Here is a 16,611-nt window from a genome sequence, read left to right as displayed (position 1 = left end):
GAAACATGTCTTCCTTCCTTCCTTCCTTCCTTCCTTCCTTCCTTCCTTCCTTCCTTCCTTCCTTCCTTCCTTCCTTCCTTCCTTTCTTCCTCCCTTCCTCCCTCAGAGGCTATCTGGTTTAACTCATACCATAAAACAATCTCCTTTATAAAAAAACTGGCAAGTGATCATCCAGTCTCTGTCTGATGAGCTCACAGAAGGGAAACCCATTTGGAGAGTGAAGCTATGGACCAAAAGAAGACGGAATTGGCATTTTCAGCTAGATTGGGGGAAAGAGGAGCTTTAAGGAAGAACTAAGACCTTGGCCTGGGATAGATGGGATGATGACAACTGATAGAGGAGGAAAGACAGAACTGCTCAGTCCTTAATTTGCTTCTTACTTCTCTAACAAGGACAAAGGCAGGACAAAAATGATGAGCTAGGAATTGGTGTCCAAGATAAATAAGGAGTTAGGAAGGGAGCCCAGTATCAAGGATCAGGTCAAGGATCAGGTGAATAATATCCTCGGGCCTGACAAAGCAGCCTGAATTGCTATCAGTAATCTTTGAAAGGGAGTGGGTTGGAGGGCTACTGGACTGGAGAGTCCCAGTTTCCAAAAAAGTCATGGAAGTCCTCAAAACTCTAGGTTAGTGAGCTTGGCTCTGTTTCCAGGCAGAATTCTCAAAAAGATCACACAAGAAGTAGTTGAACATCTAGAAAAGAAAGTAGTGATTACCAACTGCCTGCCTGGCTTTACCAAGGATGGGTCATACCACATTAATTGTATTTCCTTTTGGAACAAGATTGTTAAATGACTAACTCAGAGGAATGTTGCAGATATGGCATGCCTAGATTTCAGCAAAGCATTAAGGAGTCTGATGTTATTCTTGTGGAGAAGATGGAGAAAGGACATCTGGATGAGACTATAACTGGATGGATTTGTACCCGCTTGGTTGGCCAAACCCAAAGAGAAGGTGCCAATAGTCCAATGCCAACATGGCAGGAGGTCTACAATGGGATGTCCTAGGGGTCTGTGTTTGGCCCTGTGTTGGTTAACATTTTCCTTAGCGACTTGGATAAAGACAAAGGCGGCAGGCTTGCCAAATTTGCAGATGACAGACACAAAGCTAGGAGGGATTGTTAACACACTAGATGACAAAGCCAGACTCTAAAAACGTGCTGCCAGGCTAGAGCATTTGGTTTAAATCTAAGAAGATGAAATTTAAGGTAAACAAAAAGTCTTATATTGGGGCTTGGAAATCAATGTCACAAGTGCAGGATTGGGGGAAGCATGATTTGAGAGCAGCTTGTCTGAGGAACATCTAGAAGGGGGTGGAGGTTAGTGGACTGCGCTGTGTCAGCCATGCAGTGGGGAGGTTACTGGGGTTTCTGACATCATTACGGGAGGTGCAGCTTCTAGAAACAAGCCATCCTTCTGCAGTGTGTTCTGGTCGGATGCCACGTGGAGTATCGTGTTCAATTCTTGGGCACCACATTTTAGTAATGACATCCATAAGCTGGAGACCGTGCTGAGGAAGACAACCAGGATGGTGCCATGTAAGAACACGGAATGCTTAGCTTGTGGCAGGGAAGGCTGGGGAATGGGGTCTGGGATAGGGGAGGTGTGATAGCCATCTCTAAGCATCTGCAAGGCTGACAAATGGAAGGACTTGTTTTCCTTGAACCCAGAGGGTGGACCTAGGACCTAGGGATGAGCAGGATTGGGGAGGGGGTATTGCAGAGAAGCAGATTTGATTTGATGCATGTATTTTGCTCTCTAGAAACAAAATTATTTTTCTCTTGGAAGTACTGGGTTTACCACCTCATCAAGCAGAGGCTGGGTGGTCATTCACCAGGGACATGGAAGACAGCATTCTTGTTCAAACTTTGCCTGCTGAGGCCCCTTGCAAGTCTGAGATTCTGGAATTTTGTGAACTCTGTGCAACTCCCAAGCTGGGCCGGGCTCCTCCAGCCCACAGCCTGGTCTCCAATCTCCCCTCTGTCTTGGCTGCCCTCCTTGGGATGCTTTCCAGATGGTCACTGACCTTCCTAAAATGTGACATCCAGAACAGAGCACAATACACTAGAGTCTAAGCAGGACAAAAGACAGGGAGCCTATTATGTTCTTCACTGGGAACACTTGGCTTGGTCACGGGGTGGTCTGCAGGGTTTGGTTGTGAGGACATCTTCCTACCTCCATGAGCAAGGGGCAGCCAGGCGTGCCAAGAGACAGCCTTAGAAATTGGCACCAGGAGCAGAGAATGTTCCTGAGAGCTGTCTGGGAGTGTCTCGCTCATGACTCACCTTCTGAAACCTGCATGTAATGAGCATATGAAGTATATCTCTCCAGAAGCAAGGTGGGAGTCCTGTCCTGGCTGCCGGCAGTGTTTCCACAGGGACTGTCCCACCCCTTCCAGCTATGTGAGCTAGACAAGGCTGTCTTTGTTCAGGAAGCCCTGGTTGTGGGAGGGAGATGCCTAAACCCCCACCTGGGCCCTGGCTGGCCTGGGAATTCAGGATTCCAAGTGCCCTGACTGCACATAGCCATTCTCAGCCATCCCCGCTCTGATAAGAAGCAGGCATGAGCTGGTACAAACTGGTACACTGACTTCTGGTGTCCGAGCAATTCCAGGCGAGGCTTTGGTACCTTGGAATAAGCTCAAGATTTAAGATCTGTATTTAAAAAATTAAATTAAATTAAAATTTAAAAAAAAAGATTGAAGATCTGGGTTCTAGACCCAGCTCTGAACCAGCTGTGTTGACTAGAGACAAGGCCCTGAACTACTCATGAGTCATATAAAATGGACCTGACCCTGAGGCCTTTCTGAACTCATCCGTGTAACAATGTGGAGTTGTAGAGAGTGTGCTGGACTTAAAGGCAGAAAAAACTTGAGTTCAAATCCTGCCTGGGACACTTATTAGCTTAGCGTAGTATAGGTACTTGAGAAATAGTTATCAGTTGATTTGTGACTCCAGGCAAATCAATTTATCTCTCTGATCCTCAATTTTCTCAGCTGAAAAATGGGTGGGAGAAGACTTGGTGACCTCTAAGGTCCTTTCTAGCTCTGAATCTCCATCTGATCCTCTGACCCTCTGAACAGATCAGATGGGGGCTACCCTTCACCCGCCCCCTCCCCACTGCTTTCCTGCTACTTCCTAAGAACCTGCTTGGAGGGGAGCTCCATACTGTCTACCTTGGCTCACCTCCCATTCTCAGCCTCCATTCTCCCCCTCGAAAAGACTGGGCAGTTTTAATATTAATGAGATGACATCACACCATTGGGAAAACAGAAATGCTTTACTTAAAATAGCAAACTTGTGATATGAAAAAGAAATACTAATACATCCTGGGTAAGCCCAGCCAAACCAAGCCCCTGTGGCCCCAGGCCCACTGCTTCACCCTCCCCCCACCCTCAGGGAGGATAACAGCAGGTCTTGAGCCCAGCCCTATGGCCCAGCTCCAGCCCAGAGGTCAAGCTAGGGAACAGAAGCTGGAAGGGATAACAACTTCTCCATCACCATAGCGATGGAGCATGTTCAGGATCTGGAAATCAGTGCTGTTGGAGAGAGGCTGGATGGTGAGGTCTGCTGGGGTCTGGAAGAACCTGGCCTTCACTGATCCCCACAAGCCACGTCTGAGCCAGGGCCAGGAAACATCCCAACATCCATCAGCAGCCAGGAGGCAGCCTCAGCAAGAGAGGAATGGATATGTCCAAATCCCCCAGTCTTGAGGATGGGGCCCAAGGGAGTTTTCACTTCCCCTGCTTCCTCCTCCTCCTCCTCCTCCTCCTTCTTTCTTCTTCTTCTTCTTCTTGTTCTTCTTCTTCATCTTCATCTTTGTGTCTTCTTCTTCTTCTTCTTCTTCTTCCTCTCTCCTTCTCCCACTCCTTCCCTTTCTCCTCTCCCCCTCCACCCTTCTCCCCTCTTCCCCCTTTCACTGTACATTAGGATAGCTCTCCTGGGACCAGCATTTATTACATTAGAATACATGCTGGCATCACATTATCCACTTATGTCTCTTACTAGGACAAATAATATTATTGTTAACTCCCAGCAGGACCAGGAAAATGTTAGTACCAAAGAGATGGGCTTTTTCAGGTATGTGTTAATAACAGCAATGATGATAAGGATGATGGTCACCATTTCTATCAAACTCAGGCCTGCAAAGCGCTTTCCATGTTATTTCACTATATCCTTACAACAACATGAAGAAGTGGGTGCTATTATTATCTGCATTTTACAGATAAGGAAACTGAGGCAGACAATGGTTAAATGACTTGCTTAGCATCTGAATTCAGATCTTCCTGACTTCCTTACATGGATATCACTCTTCACCATCAACTTGTTTCAGTTCAGTAAGCATACATCAAGAGTTCACTAATGTAATCCCAGCCCTCAAGGAGTTAACACTGTGTTGGGGTGGGGGCATCTGCCATAGACACTCATAAGCCTGATACAAGTTGCGGGAGACATGGGGACAAAAGAGAGAGCTTATCAGAATGATCTGGGAGTGCTGACCAATGGAGAGGTCCTTCTAAGCTGGTGACATCAAGGAAGGCTTGAGGGAAGAAGAGAAGGTGACCAGGCAGACGTGTGGAGGGAGTATCACTTAGCACCTATGTGACCTTGGGGGACACGCAGTTCTCTGGCCTAAAATGAGAGTTAGACTAGATGGCATCTTGAGGCCCTTCCAACTCTAAACCTGTGATTCTGAGATCCCAGGAGATTAGAGACAGGTTCCTGTCCTCCAATGGGGGCCTTGATCCCACAGAGGTTTTCAGTGCCAGGGAGGGGACGTGGTTCTAGGGCCAAGGTCTAAGCAGAACATCTTACCTGGCTTACCTCCTTTCCTTTCCTTCTCTTTCCAGGAATATGTTTCCGGCAAACCTAGTCGAAGCCACCTTCAAACAGGTGAGTGGGTTAGTGTTGGGATGTGATGGGATGGGATGGGATGGGATGGGAGGTTGGCAACCCAGGAGGACAGTCCTATAGGACCAAATTTGGCCAGATTGGGAAGGGCGCAACATTTGCACATAATGCCCTTACCTCTCCCTTCATGTGACCCTTTCCCACTGTGCATCCCCCCACCATGAAATGTTCATGGAGCCCTGGGACAGCCACTTGATTATCCAAGGCCCAATGCCCCAGAACTTTTCCTTCCTCATTGACTTGCCCCCAAACAAAAGAATCCCATCTGCTCAAGGCTCTACATTCTGCTTCCTAAGCTGGTTTTCTTTGTAGACCACAAGTTCAATATCCATTAAAAGCATTTTGGTTTTTTATCTTCACATCCCTGTCACTTAGGACAGAGCCTGGAAAATATTAGACATTTAGTAAATGTTTGTTGAATTAAACTGAACCAAAATTGGAAGGTCTGGCTCAGCAGCTAGTAAAGATAATACCATCTTGGGCTGTTCACCGTCTACAAGAAGGGAGAAGCCAGTCTTGCCATCTTCCTCCCTGTCAGTTCACATCCAGAGTGGCGTCTGCAGTTCCAGGCCCCAGGCTTTTGGAGGGACCCTGATGACCTGGGGTCCCTCCAAAGGAGAGTGAGCAAGGCCTTGAGAGCGTGAGGATCAGTTAAAGGAACTGGAGATGAATAGGCTGGGGAACAGAAGACGGCTGTCCTCCATATCCACAGCAGGCTGTCCAAGAGAATGGGGGACAGATTGGCTTGGGAAGGGGGAGTAAAGAGGAGCAAGGGGGGAGTTACAGGGGGAAATCTCTGATCAATTTAACCCAGAGCATCCTAGGGTTCAAGAGGTCCAAGACCAGAACAAGCTTCCATCTGGTCTCGAGCTCACCCCACTGGAAGTGTTCTAACAGAGGGTGGATGACCCCCTTTGGGGGATGCTATGTGACCCTGGAAAAGTTGCTTCCTTTCTCTGAGATTCAGTTTCCTTGCTTTTCTAGTGGTAATAATGATCTCCATCCTGTTGAAACCAGCAGGGCCATTGTGAAGGCCAAATGAGAGCAGAAATGGGAAAACGTCAGGGATTAAGTATAATAAGTAATTATATTCATTAATGTGTTTCACTCATCATTAATTAATATCATTAAATATTGATCAAACAGTCTACATTAATCATTAGTTTAGAACTGGAAGGGAAATTAGTGGCCCCTGGGTCCAACCCCCTCATTTTACAGGTGAAGAAACTGAGTCACAGAGAGGTTAAGGGACTTGCCCAGGGTCATACAACTAGTAAGTATCTAAGGTAGGATTTGAATGCAGCTCTTCCTGACTCTAAAGCCAGCTCTGTATCCACTATACTATGTCAACTCTAAAATATCTTAATTATCTAATAATACACACATACTGTAACTAATATTAATTTTATTTATACTGTAATTAATATCAATTTTTAATTATTTTAGTTATGCTATAATTGATATTAATTTTTATTATTTTATGCTGTAATTAACATTCATTTTTATTATTTTAAGTTACACTGCAATTAATATTAATTTTTTTAGCTCAACCCATGATTTTATTGGTTTAGAAAACTCTCATTAAGAAAACTCTCCCTTGCCAATTCAAATCATCACCTGCTTTACAGCTCTCAGTCTTAGGGAAGGTGTCTGGAGCACTGACAAGTCAAGTGACTTACCTGGGGTCACACAGCCAGAAGGTGCCAAATGCAAGATTTGAAAGCAGATCTATCTAACTCCAAGGCCTAGCTTTCTATTCAGCATTCCATGCTGCCTCTTTATTATTATTATTAAGTTATAATGTTTATCATTATTATAATAACCATATGGAGTAATACTCTTCAATACCACAAGCATTTATTAAGTGCCTACTGTATGCATAGATCTACAAGTAACAATTCTCTGACCTCCCCCTTGATTCTTCCCTGGCTGCTTTCCTGGGACGCGGTGGGGATGCGGATGTTATCCAACAGTACCGCACCAAGAACATCCCGATGGTCAAGTCCAGCAAGGCCGTGGCGTCAGAGACTACCCCTCAGCGGATCCTCATCTATGGGGTCCAGGAGGAGAATGGCTCCCAGGTGCAGAACTTCGCCCTGGACCTCACGCCTCCTCCCGAGGTGGTGTACAAGTCAGAGCCGGGCACCAGCGATGGCATGAATGTGCTGGGGATCGTCATCTTCTCAGCCACCATGGGTAGGTGTCCACCACGTGGGTTCAGGGTCACCTTTCCCTGGGGTCTGTATCTCTTGGAGGTATGATCGGGGAAGGGAGAAAACAAACCCAGCTCCCCTGGACCTACCATAAGTGCACCTGCCTGGGAGAAAGGAGATCTGCACTGTGTCTAACTCGCAGTATGACCTTGAGAGAATCACTGCTTCCCAGGCCTCAGTCCTTCATCTATAGAATGCAGGGATTGGACTAGAGCCTGGATGATGGCCTTCCCAGTTCTAACAGTTTCTGTTCTAATATTCTCTGCTCTGACATTCCATGCTCTACGGTCCCTCCCAGCTCTTACATTCTCTCTGTAGAGGTTATTTTTTAAGAAAATCCAGGTAAAACTTTCTTAATTCCCTCTCGTACAAAAAAGAGGAAAAGAACACATAGGTACAAAAACATTTTGGTAAAGAATTGGAAACTGAGGGCATGCCCATCAGTTGGAGAACAGATAAACAAGTTACAGTATATGAATGTGATGGAATTCCATTGTGCTGTAAGAAATGAAGGGGATGGTTTCAGAAAAAACTAGGAAGACTTGTATGAACTGATGTAAAATGAAGTGAGCAAAACTAAGAGGACAATTTACAGAATGATCAAAATAATGTAAAGGAAAACAATGACCTTAAAAAAATTTTTTAAAAAGACTTAAGATCCCTGATCAATGCAATGACCAGACATGATTCTGAAGGATTGCTGAGGAAACATGCTACCCACCTTCTGACAGAGAGGTAACGAGTTCAGGGTGCAAAATGAGGCATACATTATTGGGCACAGTCAATGAAGAAATGTGCTTTTCTGGACCATGCATATTTGTTACAAGGATTTTCTTATTGTTTTTATTGGGTTGGGGTTTTTTTTTGTCCAATGGGGAAGGGATATATAACTGCTTTGTTAATTGAAAAAAAGGAAAGCAAAACAAAATTGAATTTTTTAAAAAATCACCTTTATCTCCTTAAGGAGGGATAGAAGCATTTCTCTGATAATGTTAACTCCTTACAAACCAAGTTAACACAGATGAGGGCTTCCTTTGGTCATTGAGATGTGTCCTTGGTTAAGTCCTGTATTTCCGCTGAATTAGCCTCCATTACCCGATTGCTGCTTATGTTAATGGTCCAGACTGCCCTTGAACTTGGATTTAAAAAGGAGAGTGGGATGGGGCTGGCTCACTCAATCAATCAGCAAGCATTTTAAGCAACTACTGTGTGCCAGGCATTCTCCAGCTGTACACAGAATGAAAACAACCCCTACTTGTGAGGAGCTGATATTCGAAGTTGGGGATGAAGGGTGAGGGTAGACAGGGGAGGAGAGTGAGCTGAAATGGACTGGAGGAGCTGCCCAGACAGGTACAGACAGAGCTGGACGAATGGGAGAGAAGCTTGTGAGATAAGACCACTTGGCCCCCTACCGCCTCTAGAGAAGTACATGTATCCCCAGAAGAGGAGGAACTGCAGGACTCCAGAGATGGAAGGAGACCAAGGCAGCAAGAGAACAATGGGAATATCTGGACCCACCTCTTAGACTTTTAGACTGACAAAATACCATCTTTTCCCCAATCTCTTTGGAAAATCAGAAAATTTGTGCTCATCCAGTTGCCATGATATTTCAAAAATCATTAACAGTGGTTCAGAAATAGCTTATACCAGTTCTTCCATGTTGCAAATGTAGCACCCCCTTCAGGGCTAATTCTTTAACTCCCCCTTGAATTGGCAGGCCAGGTCCCCAGAGAGGAGTTGATACCAATAATTTCACTCAGAGTTCTTGAGGTAACTCTGAATGGAATCAGAGTTTCCAGAACTGTTGTCCACAAGCCCCCACCAGTGTACTTCCCATTGGTTACCAGTCAGAATGGATCAACTTTCAGTAAGAGTATTTACTAAGTGGATAGAACAAGAGCAATTATAGACACATTCCCCCAAATTAGACATGTATTCTCACCTTGCATACAAAAGGTCTCGGGGAGAATGGGCTCAAGCTTAGAGGGCACATGTAGCCAAAGTATAAACTCAGGGCTCCTGGTTACTAAGAGTTTGTTCTTTCCCGGGCTCCAAGAATTAACGCCCTAACACTTTTTTTCCTTGGTGCGTCAAGTTTTTCTTTGGCATTTCTCTCAGTTCCTGAGGCTGATGCTGCCATTAGCCACTGCAGCATGAAAATATTTACTGATGCTGATGGGAAATCCAGATCTTCTGAGTTCACCTAGTCAGTGCAGGGGGGTCAAGGAGAGAAATACCCCCACCCAAAAGGGCAGTTTTCTCTTAGGAATCTTCACCATTGGATTCAACAAATACTCAACTGGATTGCTAATAGAGTGTGTGATTCTGAACTTGTTTTATCCACGGCCCTGCAGAATATTACTATTTTTAATCAACTAATCATAAGATATCCCCTTGTGACATAATTTGTTTTAATGCAATGACCCAGAGCACTTATGATCCTTTCAAATTAATTAAGAACTTATGCGTGCCTTTTTTATTTTTGACTGATTGGTTGATTCAATAGATGTTTGGGCCTTCAGTGATTAGTTGGGGTAAGGGTAGACACCCACTCTTATGCTAAGATATAGTTGATATGGCCCAGGTAACTTGAAAAGGATTCAGAGTTACATCAATAGATGCAGAGAAAGTCTTTGACAAAGTATAACACTCATACATGCTAAAAACAAAACCCAACAAAGCATAGGAATATTGGGGCCGTTCCAATAAGATAAAAAATAAACATCTAAACCCCAAATCTAGTATTATCTGAAATGAAGAGACACTAGACTTTCCCAATAAAGACAGGAGCAAAGCAAGCATGTCCCTTTTCCCCACTGGTATTTGATATAATTCTAAAAATTCTAGCAATGGCAATGAAATAGAAGAAATTAAAGGTACAAACATAGACAGACAGAAAACAAAACTATTCTTATTGGTTGACAATGTGATAGTGTATTTATAAAGCCCCAGCAAATCGGCAAAAAAAATTAATTGGAATGAGTAATTGCTTCAATAAATTTTCAAAATACAAAATAAACCCATGCAACTAATAGCATTTCTTTATATAAATCAGAAAATCTAGAAGAAAACAATAGAAAGGAAGTCCCAGTGAAAATAACTACAAAATGCACAAAATATCTAGGAATCAATCTACCAAGGCAACTTTTTAGAGAAGCAAAGAACAACTTAAATTATTGAGAGGATAGTCAGTGATGATGGCAGGACATGCTGATACAATAAAATAATTACAATAAAAACAACACCTCAATTAATTTATAGATCTAGTACTACAAAAGAGATACTTTATAAAGCTAGATAAGATAACAACAAAATTCATTTGGAAAAATAAAAGGTCTAGAATCCTAAGGTCTCAATAAAAAGGGAAAATGAAGGAGAAATAACACTTTCAGATGTCAAAATATACAATAAAGCAGTCAGCATCAAAACTTTCTGGAAACAAAAGATTTTTTGGCATTGGTTTAAAAACAACCCAGAAAAGCAGGTGTGTTGAACAGACTAGACAAGGAAGGATCAGAAACTACTGATCTCAATAACTTAGTGCTCAATAAACCTGAGAATCTAAATTACTTGGAGAAGAGCTCCCTATTTGACAAGAACTGCCGAGAAAACCAGAAAGTGGTTTGGCAGAAATTAATTTAGACCAACATCCTACACCATATACCACAATAAACACAAAATGGACATGTAATGACTATTAAAGATCACACTTAAAAAACCCTATCACAATAAGGACCTTTTGTAGCTATTGCTTGAGGAATTCTTAACTTTAAAAAAAAAATAAAGGGACATTTTCACACAAGAAAATAGTTTTGATTTCATGCAATTAAAAAGCTTTTGCATGTACAAAATCAACATCCATGATTGCCTGTGTCCACCACAGGGATCATGCTGGGCCGCATGGGGGATAGCGGAGCTCCCCTGGTCAGCTTCTGCCAGTGCCTGAATGAGTCTGTTATGAAGATCGTGGCTGTGGCTGTGTGGTGAGTATGCAGGGACTGGAGCCACACATGCTCAGAAGAGCTCACGTCTACAATCTGAAAAATGCTTTCCTTACAATAACCCTTTGATGGAAGGAGTGCAGGGATTATTGCCCCCATCTTAAACAGGTTCAGAGAGAAGAGGGGACTTGTCCAGAGTTACACATTGAATGAATGCCAGGAGGGCAAACATGGTGAAGTGGACAGAGCACAGGACATGGAGTCGAGGGAGATAGCCTCACCACCATCACCTTCATCACCATTATCACCACCACCACCACCACCATCATCATCATCATCACCTTCATCACCATTATCACCACCATCACCATTATCACCACCATCACCTTCATCACCATTATCATCACCATCACCATTATCACCACCATCATCTTCATCACCATTATCACCACCACCACCACCATCATCATCATCATCACCTTCATCACCATTATCACCACCATCATCTTCATCACCATTATCACCACCACCACCACCACCACCGTCATCATCATCATCACCTTCATCACCATTATCATCACCATCACCATTATCACCACCACCACCATCATCATCATCATCACCTTCATCACCATTATCACCACCATCATCTTCATCACCATTATCACCACCACCACCACCATCATCATCATCACCACCTTCATCACCATTATCACCACCATCATCTTCATCACCATTATCACCACCACCACCACCACAACCATCATCATCATCATCACCTTCATCACCATTATCATCACCATCACCATTATCACCACCACCACCACCATCATCATCATCATCACCTTCATCACCATTATCATCACCATCACCATTATCACCACCACCACCACCATCATCATCATCATCACCTTCATCACCATTATCACCACCATCATCTTCATCACCATTATCACCACCACCACCACCATCATCATCATCATCACCTTCATCACCATTATCATCACCATCACCATTATCACCACCACCACCACCATCATCATCATCATCACCTTCATCACCATTATCACCATCTTCACTGTCACCATAACCATCAAGATTTCTACAGATATTTGAGGTTTACAAAGTGCTTTACAAATACCTATATCACTTGATTCACATAACAACCCTGGGAGGTAAGCACTGTTGTCATCCCCATTTTGAAAATGTGGAAACTGAGGTTATAAGAGGGTAAATGACCTACCCAGGCTCACAAAGTTAGTAAGTGACTGAGTCAGGATTTGAACTTGGGTCTTCTTGACTCCAGGTCCAGGGCTCTATCCTTTTTGCTACTTGGCTGCAAAAGTTCAAATCCTGCTTCTGATACTTGATGACTGGGACCATGGGTTTCATGCCTCAGTTTCTTCATCAGTAAATTGGGATTACTAGTATGTGTACTGCCTATCTCCAAGGGTTTATGTTATACTTTGTTCTAAGCCTCCTCCCAAATCTGACATTCTCTGTTCTAAGTCCCCTCCCCAGCTCTGACACTCTCTGTTCTAAGGCTCCTCCAGGCTCTGACATTCCAAGTTCTAAGGTTCCTTCCCAACTTTATCAGTCTGTGTCTCCTGCACAGTTAATACAAAACAAAACAAAATGGTAATGCAAGGCTTTTTTCTTATCAGTATCCACTGGGGAGATGCCCAAACAGTCGGGGCTGTCCAAGTTCTCATAGAACCTCACAGTGAGCACGGTGGGCTAGGGGTGGTCAGGGAAGGCTGCCCTGGGAGGTGATGCCTGGCCAGGGCTTTCAAGGCCACATAGTGAGAAGTGACTGCCATGCCCTCTCAGGTACTTCCCCTTTGGCATCGTGTTCCTCATTGCTGGGAAGATCTTGGAGATGGACGACCCCACAGCCATTGGGAAGAAGCTCGGCTTCTATGCTGTCACTGTGGTCTGTGGCCTGGTGGTGCATGGACTTCTCATCCTCCCCATGCTGTACTTCGTCATCACTAAGAAAAACCCCATCGTCTTCATCCGGGGCGTCCTCCAAGCCTTGCTCATTGCCTTGGCCACATCTTCCAGGTAGAACCGCAGGCTTCAAGTACCCTCAGATTTCAGAGTTCCAACTATCTGAGGCTTTTAGAAACCCAGACCCACTGAATCTTATTTAGAACCATAATGTCCTACAACCACAGAATGACAGAGTAGAGTCTTGGCTTCACAAAATTTTAAAGTCTTAAAACTGAACCTCTTGCCCAATTCTATTAGGAGGCTCATTTGCCAAGGACACACAGTTAGTATGCAGTAAGATAGAGACTGGAACCAAACTCCTCTGGTTCCAAGTCATAAGATAGAGCTGGAAGGGAGTGAGAACTAGGGGGAGAGTATGGGAGAGGTTTCTACTGATTGGAGTGCTGCTGAGAGGGTGGGGCCAGTCTGTTCATGTAGAAGAAGCCATATCCAAACGAGTTGGGCTCTTGGCTAAAGTCCTGACCTCACTAGACCCAGGCATCTGGGGCTGGTTAAAGGCACGTCCTGCTGCCATTGCAACCACCACCCTTGTCCTGTGGCTCCAAACCTAGACTCTTTGACTCAGAGAATGGCAACTCTGGGGAGGGTGGGCATAGAATGGACCCTAGAACAGAACATGTCAGAGCTGGAAAGCATCTTAGAACTGGGAATGTCAGAGATGGAAGGGGTCTTAGAACAGAGAATGTCAGAGATGAGAGGGAGCTTAGAATATAGAATGTCCCTTTGGGGAGGGGATCTTAGAAGGAAAACAAATACATTGAACCCAAGTCTATGGTCTGGCCTGAGATCTTTTTGGAGCCAGACTGTAAATTTGGGTTCAAAGGATCAACTTCACAAAAAACTTGAAGAACAGTATGAGTGAGGAATAGTCAGATGGCAGTTATTCTGAACAAGATCTGAGGGTTTTAATGGACCACAAGCTCAATAGGAGTCAGCAATGCAAGATGGCGGCCAAGAACTCTAATACAGTCTTGGGCTGCATGAAGAGGGAAGGGATCATGTCACTGGACTCTGACCTCATTAGACCTCATCAGCAGTCTTGCGTTTAGTACTAGACTCCCTAGTTTAAGGACATTCATCAACTGGAGAGTGGCCATAAAGAGGGCAACCAGAATGGTGAAGGGCCTTGAGTCCATGTCCTCAGATGGATTGAGCCTGGAGAAGAGAAGACTTGGGGGGAGGGAGGGCCAGGACGTGGTAGACATCTTTAAGTGTTTGTCTTGTGAAGAAAGGATTGGCCTTGTTCTGCTTGGACACAGAGGAAAGAGCTAGGAGCAATGGAAGGTGAGGGAGGAAGAGCAGTTATAAGGAGGCAAATTTAAGCTTGTTATGGAGGAAAACTTTCTAACCAGGAAAGTTGGCCCCAAGGAGAAGGGAATGACCTGGGGAGTAGTGATCTCCCTGTCACTGGAGATGTTTATGAGAAGGGAGGAGCGCCGGCTAAATTTATTATTATGGACATCCCTTTTCAGTTTTGCTGGCCAATGGCCTGGGAGGTGTCTTCCACCTCGGAGGTTCTGTGAGCACGCCTATGCTCTGCCATGTTCATACAAGGCCTGATTTATGGCTAACCCTGCCACCTCAGCAGCACATCTCCCATAGGTCTAAAGGGAAAGGGAGGAAGGCTAGGGAGTCAGTCCACAGGCATTTAACAAGCACCTACTGTGTGCCTGGCATTGTGGTAAGCAATGGGGACCCAAAGAAAGGCAAATTCATGGCCCCTTCCCTCAAGGAGCTCCCATTATAATGAGGGAGAGGGCATGCAAACCATATACATACAAGATCTATGCAAAGAATAAGGAAGGGAGTCTCAGAAGGGTGCAGGGCAGTCAGTTTGGTTCAGACACCAAGAGAGCTCTGGACGGCCCTGTAGGAATGCAGCCACAGAGCCTGGTAATGCCTGGGGCAGTAAGCGCCCTCTCCTGAGCTCTGAGGGCCAGGGAGCAGGATTTGAAGCCGCCTCCCTTCCCACAGCTCAGCCACTCTGCCCATCACCTTCAAATGCCTGCTGGAAAACAACCACATTGACCGGCGCGTTGCCCGCTTCGTGCTCCCCGTGGGAGCGACCATCAACATGGATGGCACGGCCCTCTACGAAGCTGTGGCAGCCATCTTCATCGCCCAAGTCAACAACCATGAGCTGGACTTTGGCCAGATCGTCACCGTCAGGTGCCAACCCCCAGCCCCACACCCAGGGGCAAGGAAAGGAGGGGGAGGGGAGGAGGGGAAGACCAGGGTCAAAGTGCCTCCCACCACCCACTACGGCAGACCACGAAACCACACAGCGCTGGAGACAGCAGGGGCCCTGGAACACAGAACACAGAATGGTAGTGATGGGTAGGGCCTTAGAATATGGAAGGGACCCTAGAATAGAGAATTATAGAACATAAAGCTTAGAGTGTTAGAGCTTGACGAGGCCTTAGGCTAAGGAAGTCCAAACTGGAAACTGTCTTAAATTCAACTGAAAAAGATGTCAGAAAATAGAATGGTAATGCTGGAAGGGACCGTAGAATAAAGACAGTGAAGGAAGGAAGGGCCCTTAGAATGTGAATCTTAACACTGGGAGAGACCTTCAAACAGGGAATGTTAGGGCTGGGAGGGAGCTTAGAGGATGTCAGAGATGGGAGGGAGCTTAGAAAAAGGGATTCAGACATGAGAGGGGCCTTGGAACAGGAAAGGTCAGGGCTGGGAAGGGCCTGAGAACCAGGAATGTCAGAGCTGGGAGGGGCCTTAGAGCAGAGGATGTCAGAGCTGGGAGGGGCCTTAGAGCAGAGGATGTCAGAGCTGGGAGGGAGCTTAGAACAGGGAATTTTAGAGCAAAGACAGACCTTAGCTCCTATCCAGTCCAACTTGATCATTTTATAGATCAAGAAGCTGAGACCTGAGAGGGGAAAGACTTCCCCAAGATCACACCAATGGTTAGTAGCAAAGACAAAAGTGGTGCTTGGGCCTCCCATTTATGGGGCACCTGCCATGTGAGTTCTCTCCCCTCTAGGTTCTCATGGCAGCTTGGGGTAGTGGAGAGCAGTGGAGCTCCAGATCCTAGCTCTAGAGCTGGAGAGGACCCAATAGACCAGCTAGTTCAAGCCTTTCATTTTACAGATGAGGAAACAGGCTCAGAGAGAATAGTGGACTTGCCCACATAGGAAGTGTGTGACAGAAGCAGTATTTGAACCTAGGCATCATTCTTTCTACTGTCTCTCGCTAGCTACAATCACAGGCAAGTCTTTTCTCTGAGCCTCGGTGTCTGAATCTATAAAAGAGGGATTGATAATCCTTCTATTTACTGTATCCCAGAGCCAGGTGATTTATAAATCTTAAAGTATTATAGAAATGAAAGTTATTATTGTTATTGTCATTAGTTTCTCAGTTTGATGGAGTTCAGAAAAACCTAACCTTGAGACAAGTCTCTATCCTGCTATTACTCTTTCATATTTAATGTTCTAGGGACCCTTCCTTGCACAGGTGGCTAAAATCACTGCCTTTTGTAGTTTAATAATATTATTAGGATGTTGTTATAGCTATTATTATTATTA

At 44.9% G+C, this 16,611-nt stretch overlaps 1 protein-coding gene across 3 annotated transcripts in view; it reads left to right on the top strand.

Annotated features, from left to right (window-relative positions):
- Positions 1 to 16,611, top strand: part of SLC1A7 (solute carrier family 1 member 7) — a 77,522-nt gene that overhangs the window by 56,722 nt on the left and 4,189 nt on the right. For all 3 annotated transcript variants that reach the window (XM_078154562.1, XM_078154561.1, XM_020987516.1), the window contains exons 4-8: positions 4,848 to 4,890; positions 6,882 to 7,104; positions 11,005 to 11,104; positions 12,893 to 13,126; positions 15,050 to 15,244. In XM_078154562.1, the coding sequence (XP_078010688.1) occupies positions 4,848 to 4,890; positions 6,882 to 7,104; positions 11,005 to 11,104; positions 12,893 to 13,126; positions 15,050 to 15,244 (795 nt within the window). The remainder of the gene's footprint in view (positions 1 to 4,847; positions 4,891 to 6,881; positions 7,105 to 11,004; positions 11,105 to 12,892; positions 13,127 to 15,049; positions 15,245 to 16,611) is intronic.

The sequence above is a fragment of the Phascolarctos cinereus genome, unplaced genomic scaffold, assembly GCF_003287225.1.
Source record: "Phascolarctos cinereus isolate Bilbo 61053 unplaced genomic scaffold, phaCin_HiC Scaffold_5;HRSCAF=322, whole genome shotgun sequence".
Lineage (NCBI taxonomy): Eukaryota > Metazoa > Chordata > Mammalia > Diprotodontia > Phascolarctidae > Phascolarctos > Phascolarctos cinereus.
This window is presented reverse-complemented; position numbering and strand designations above follow the sequence as displayed.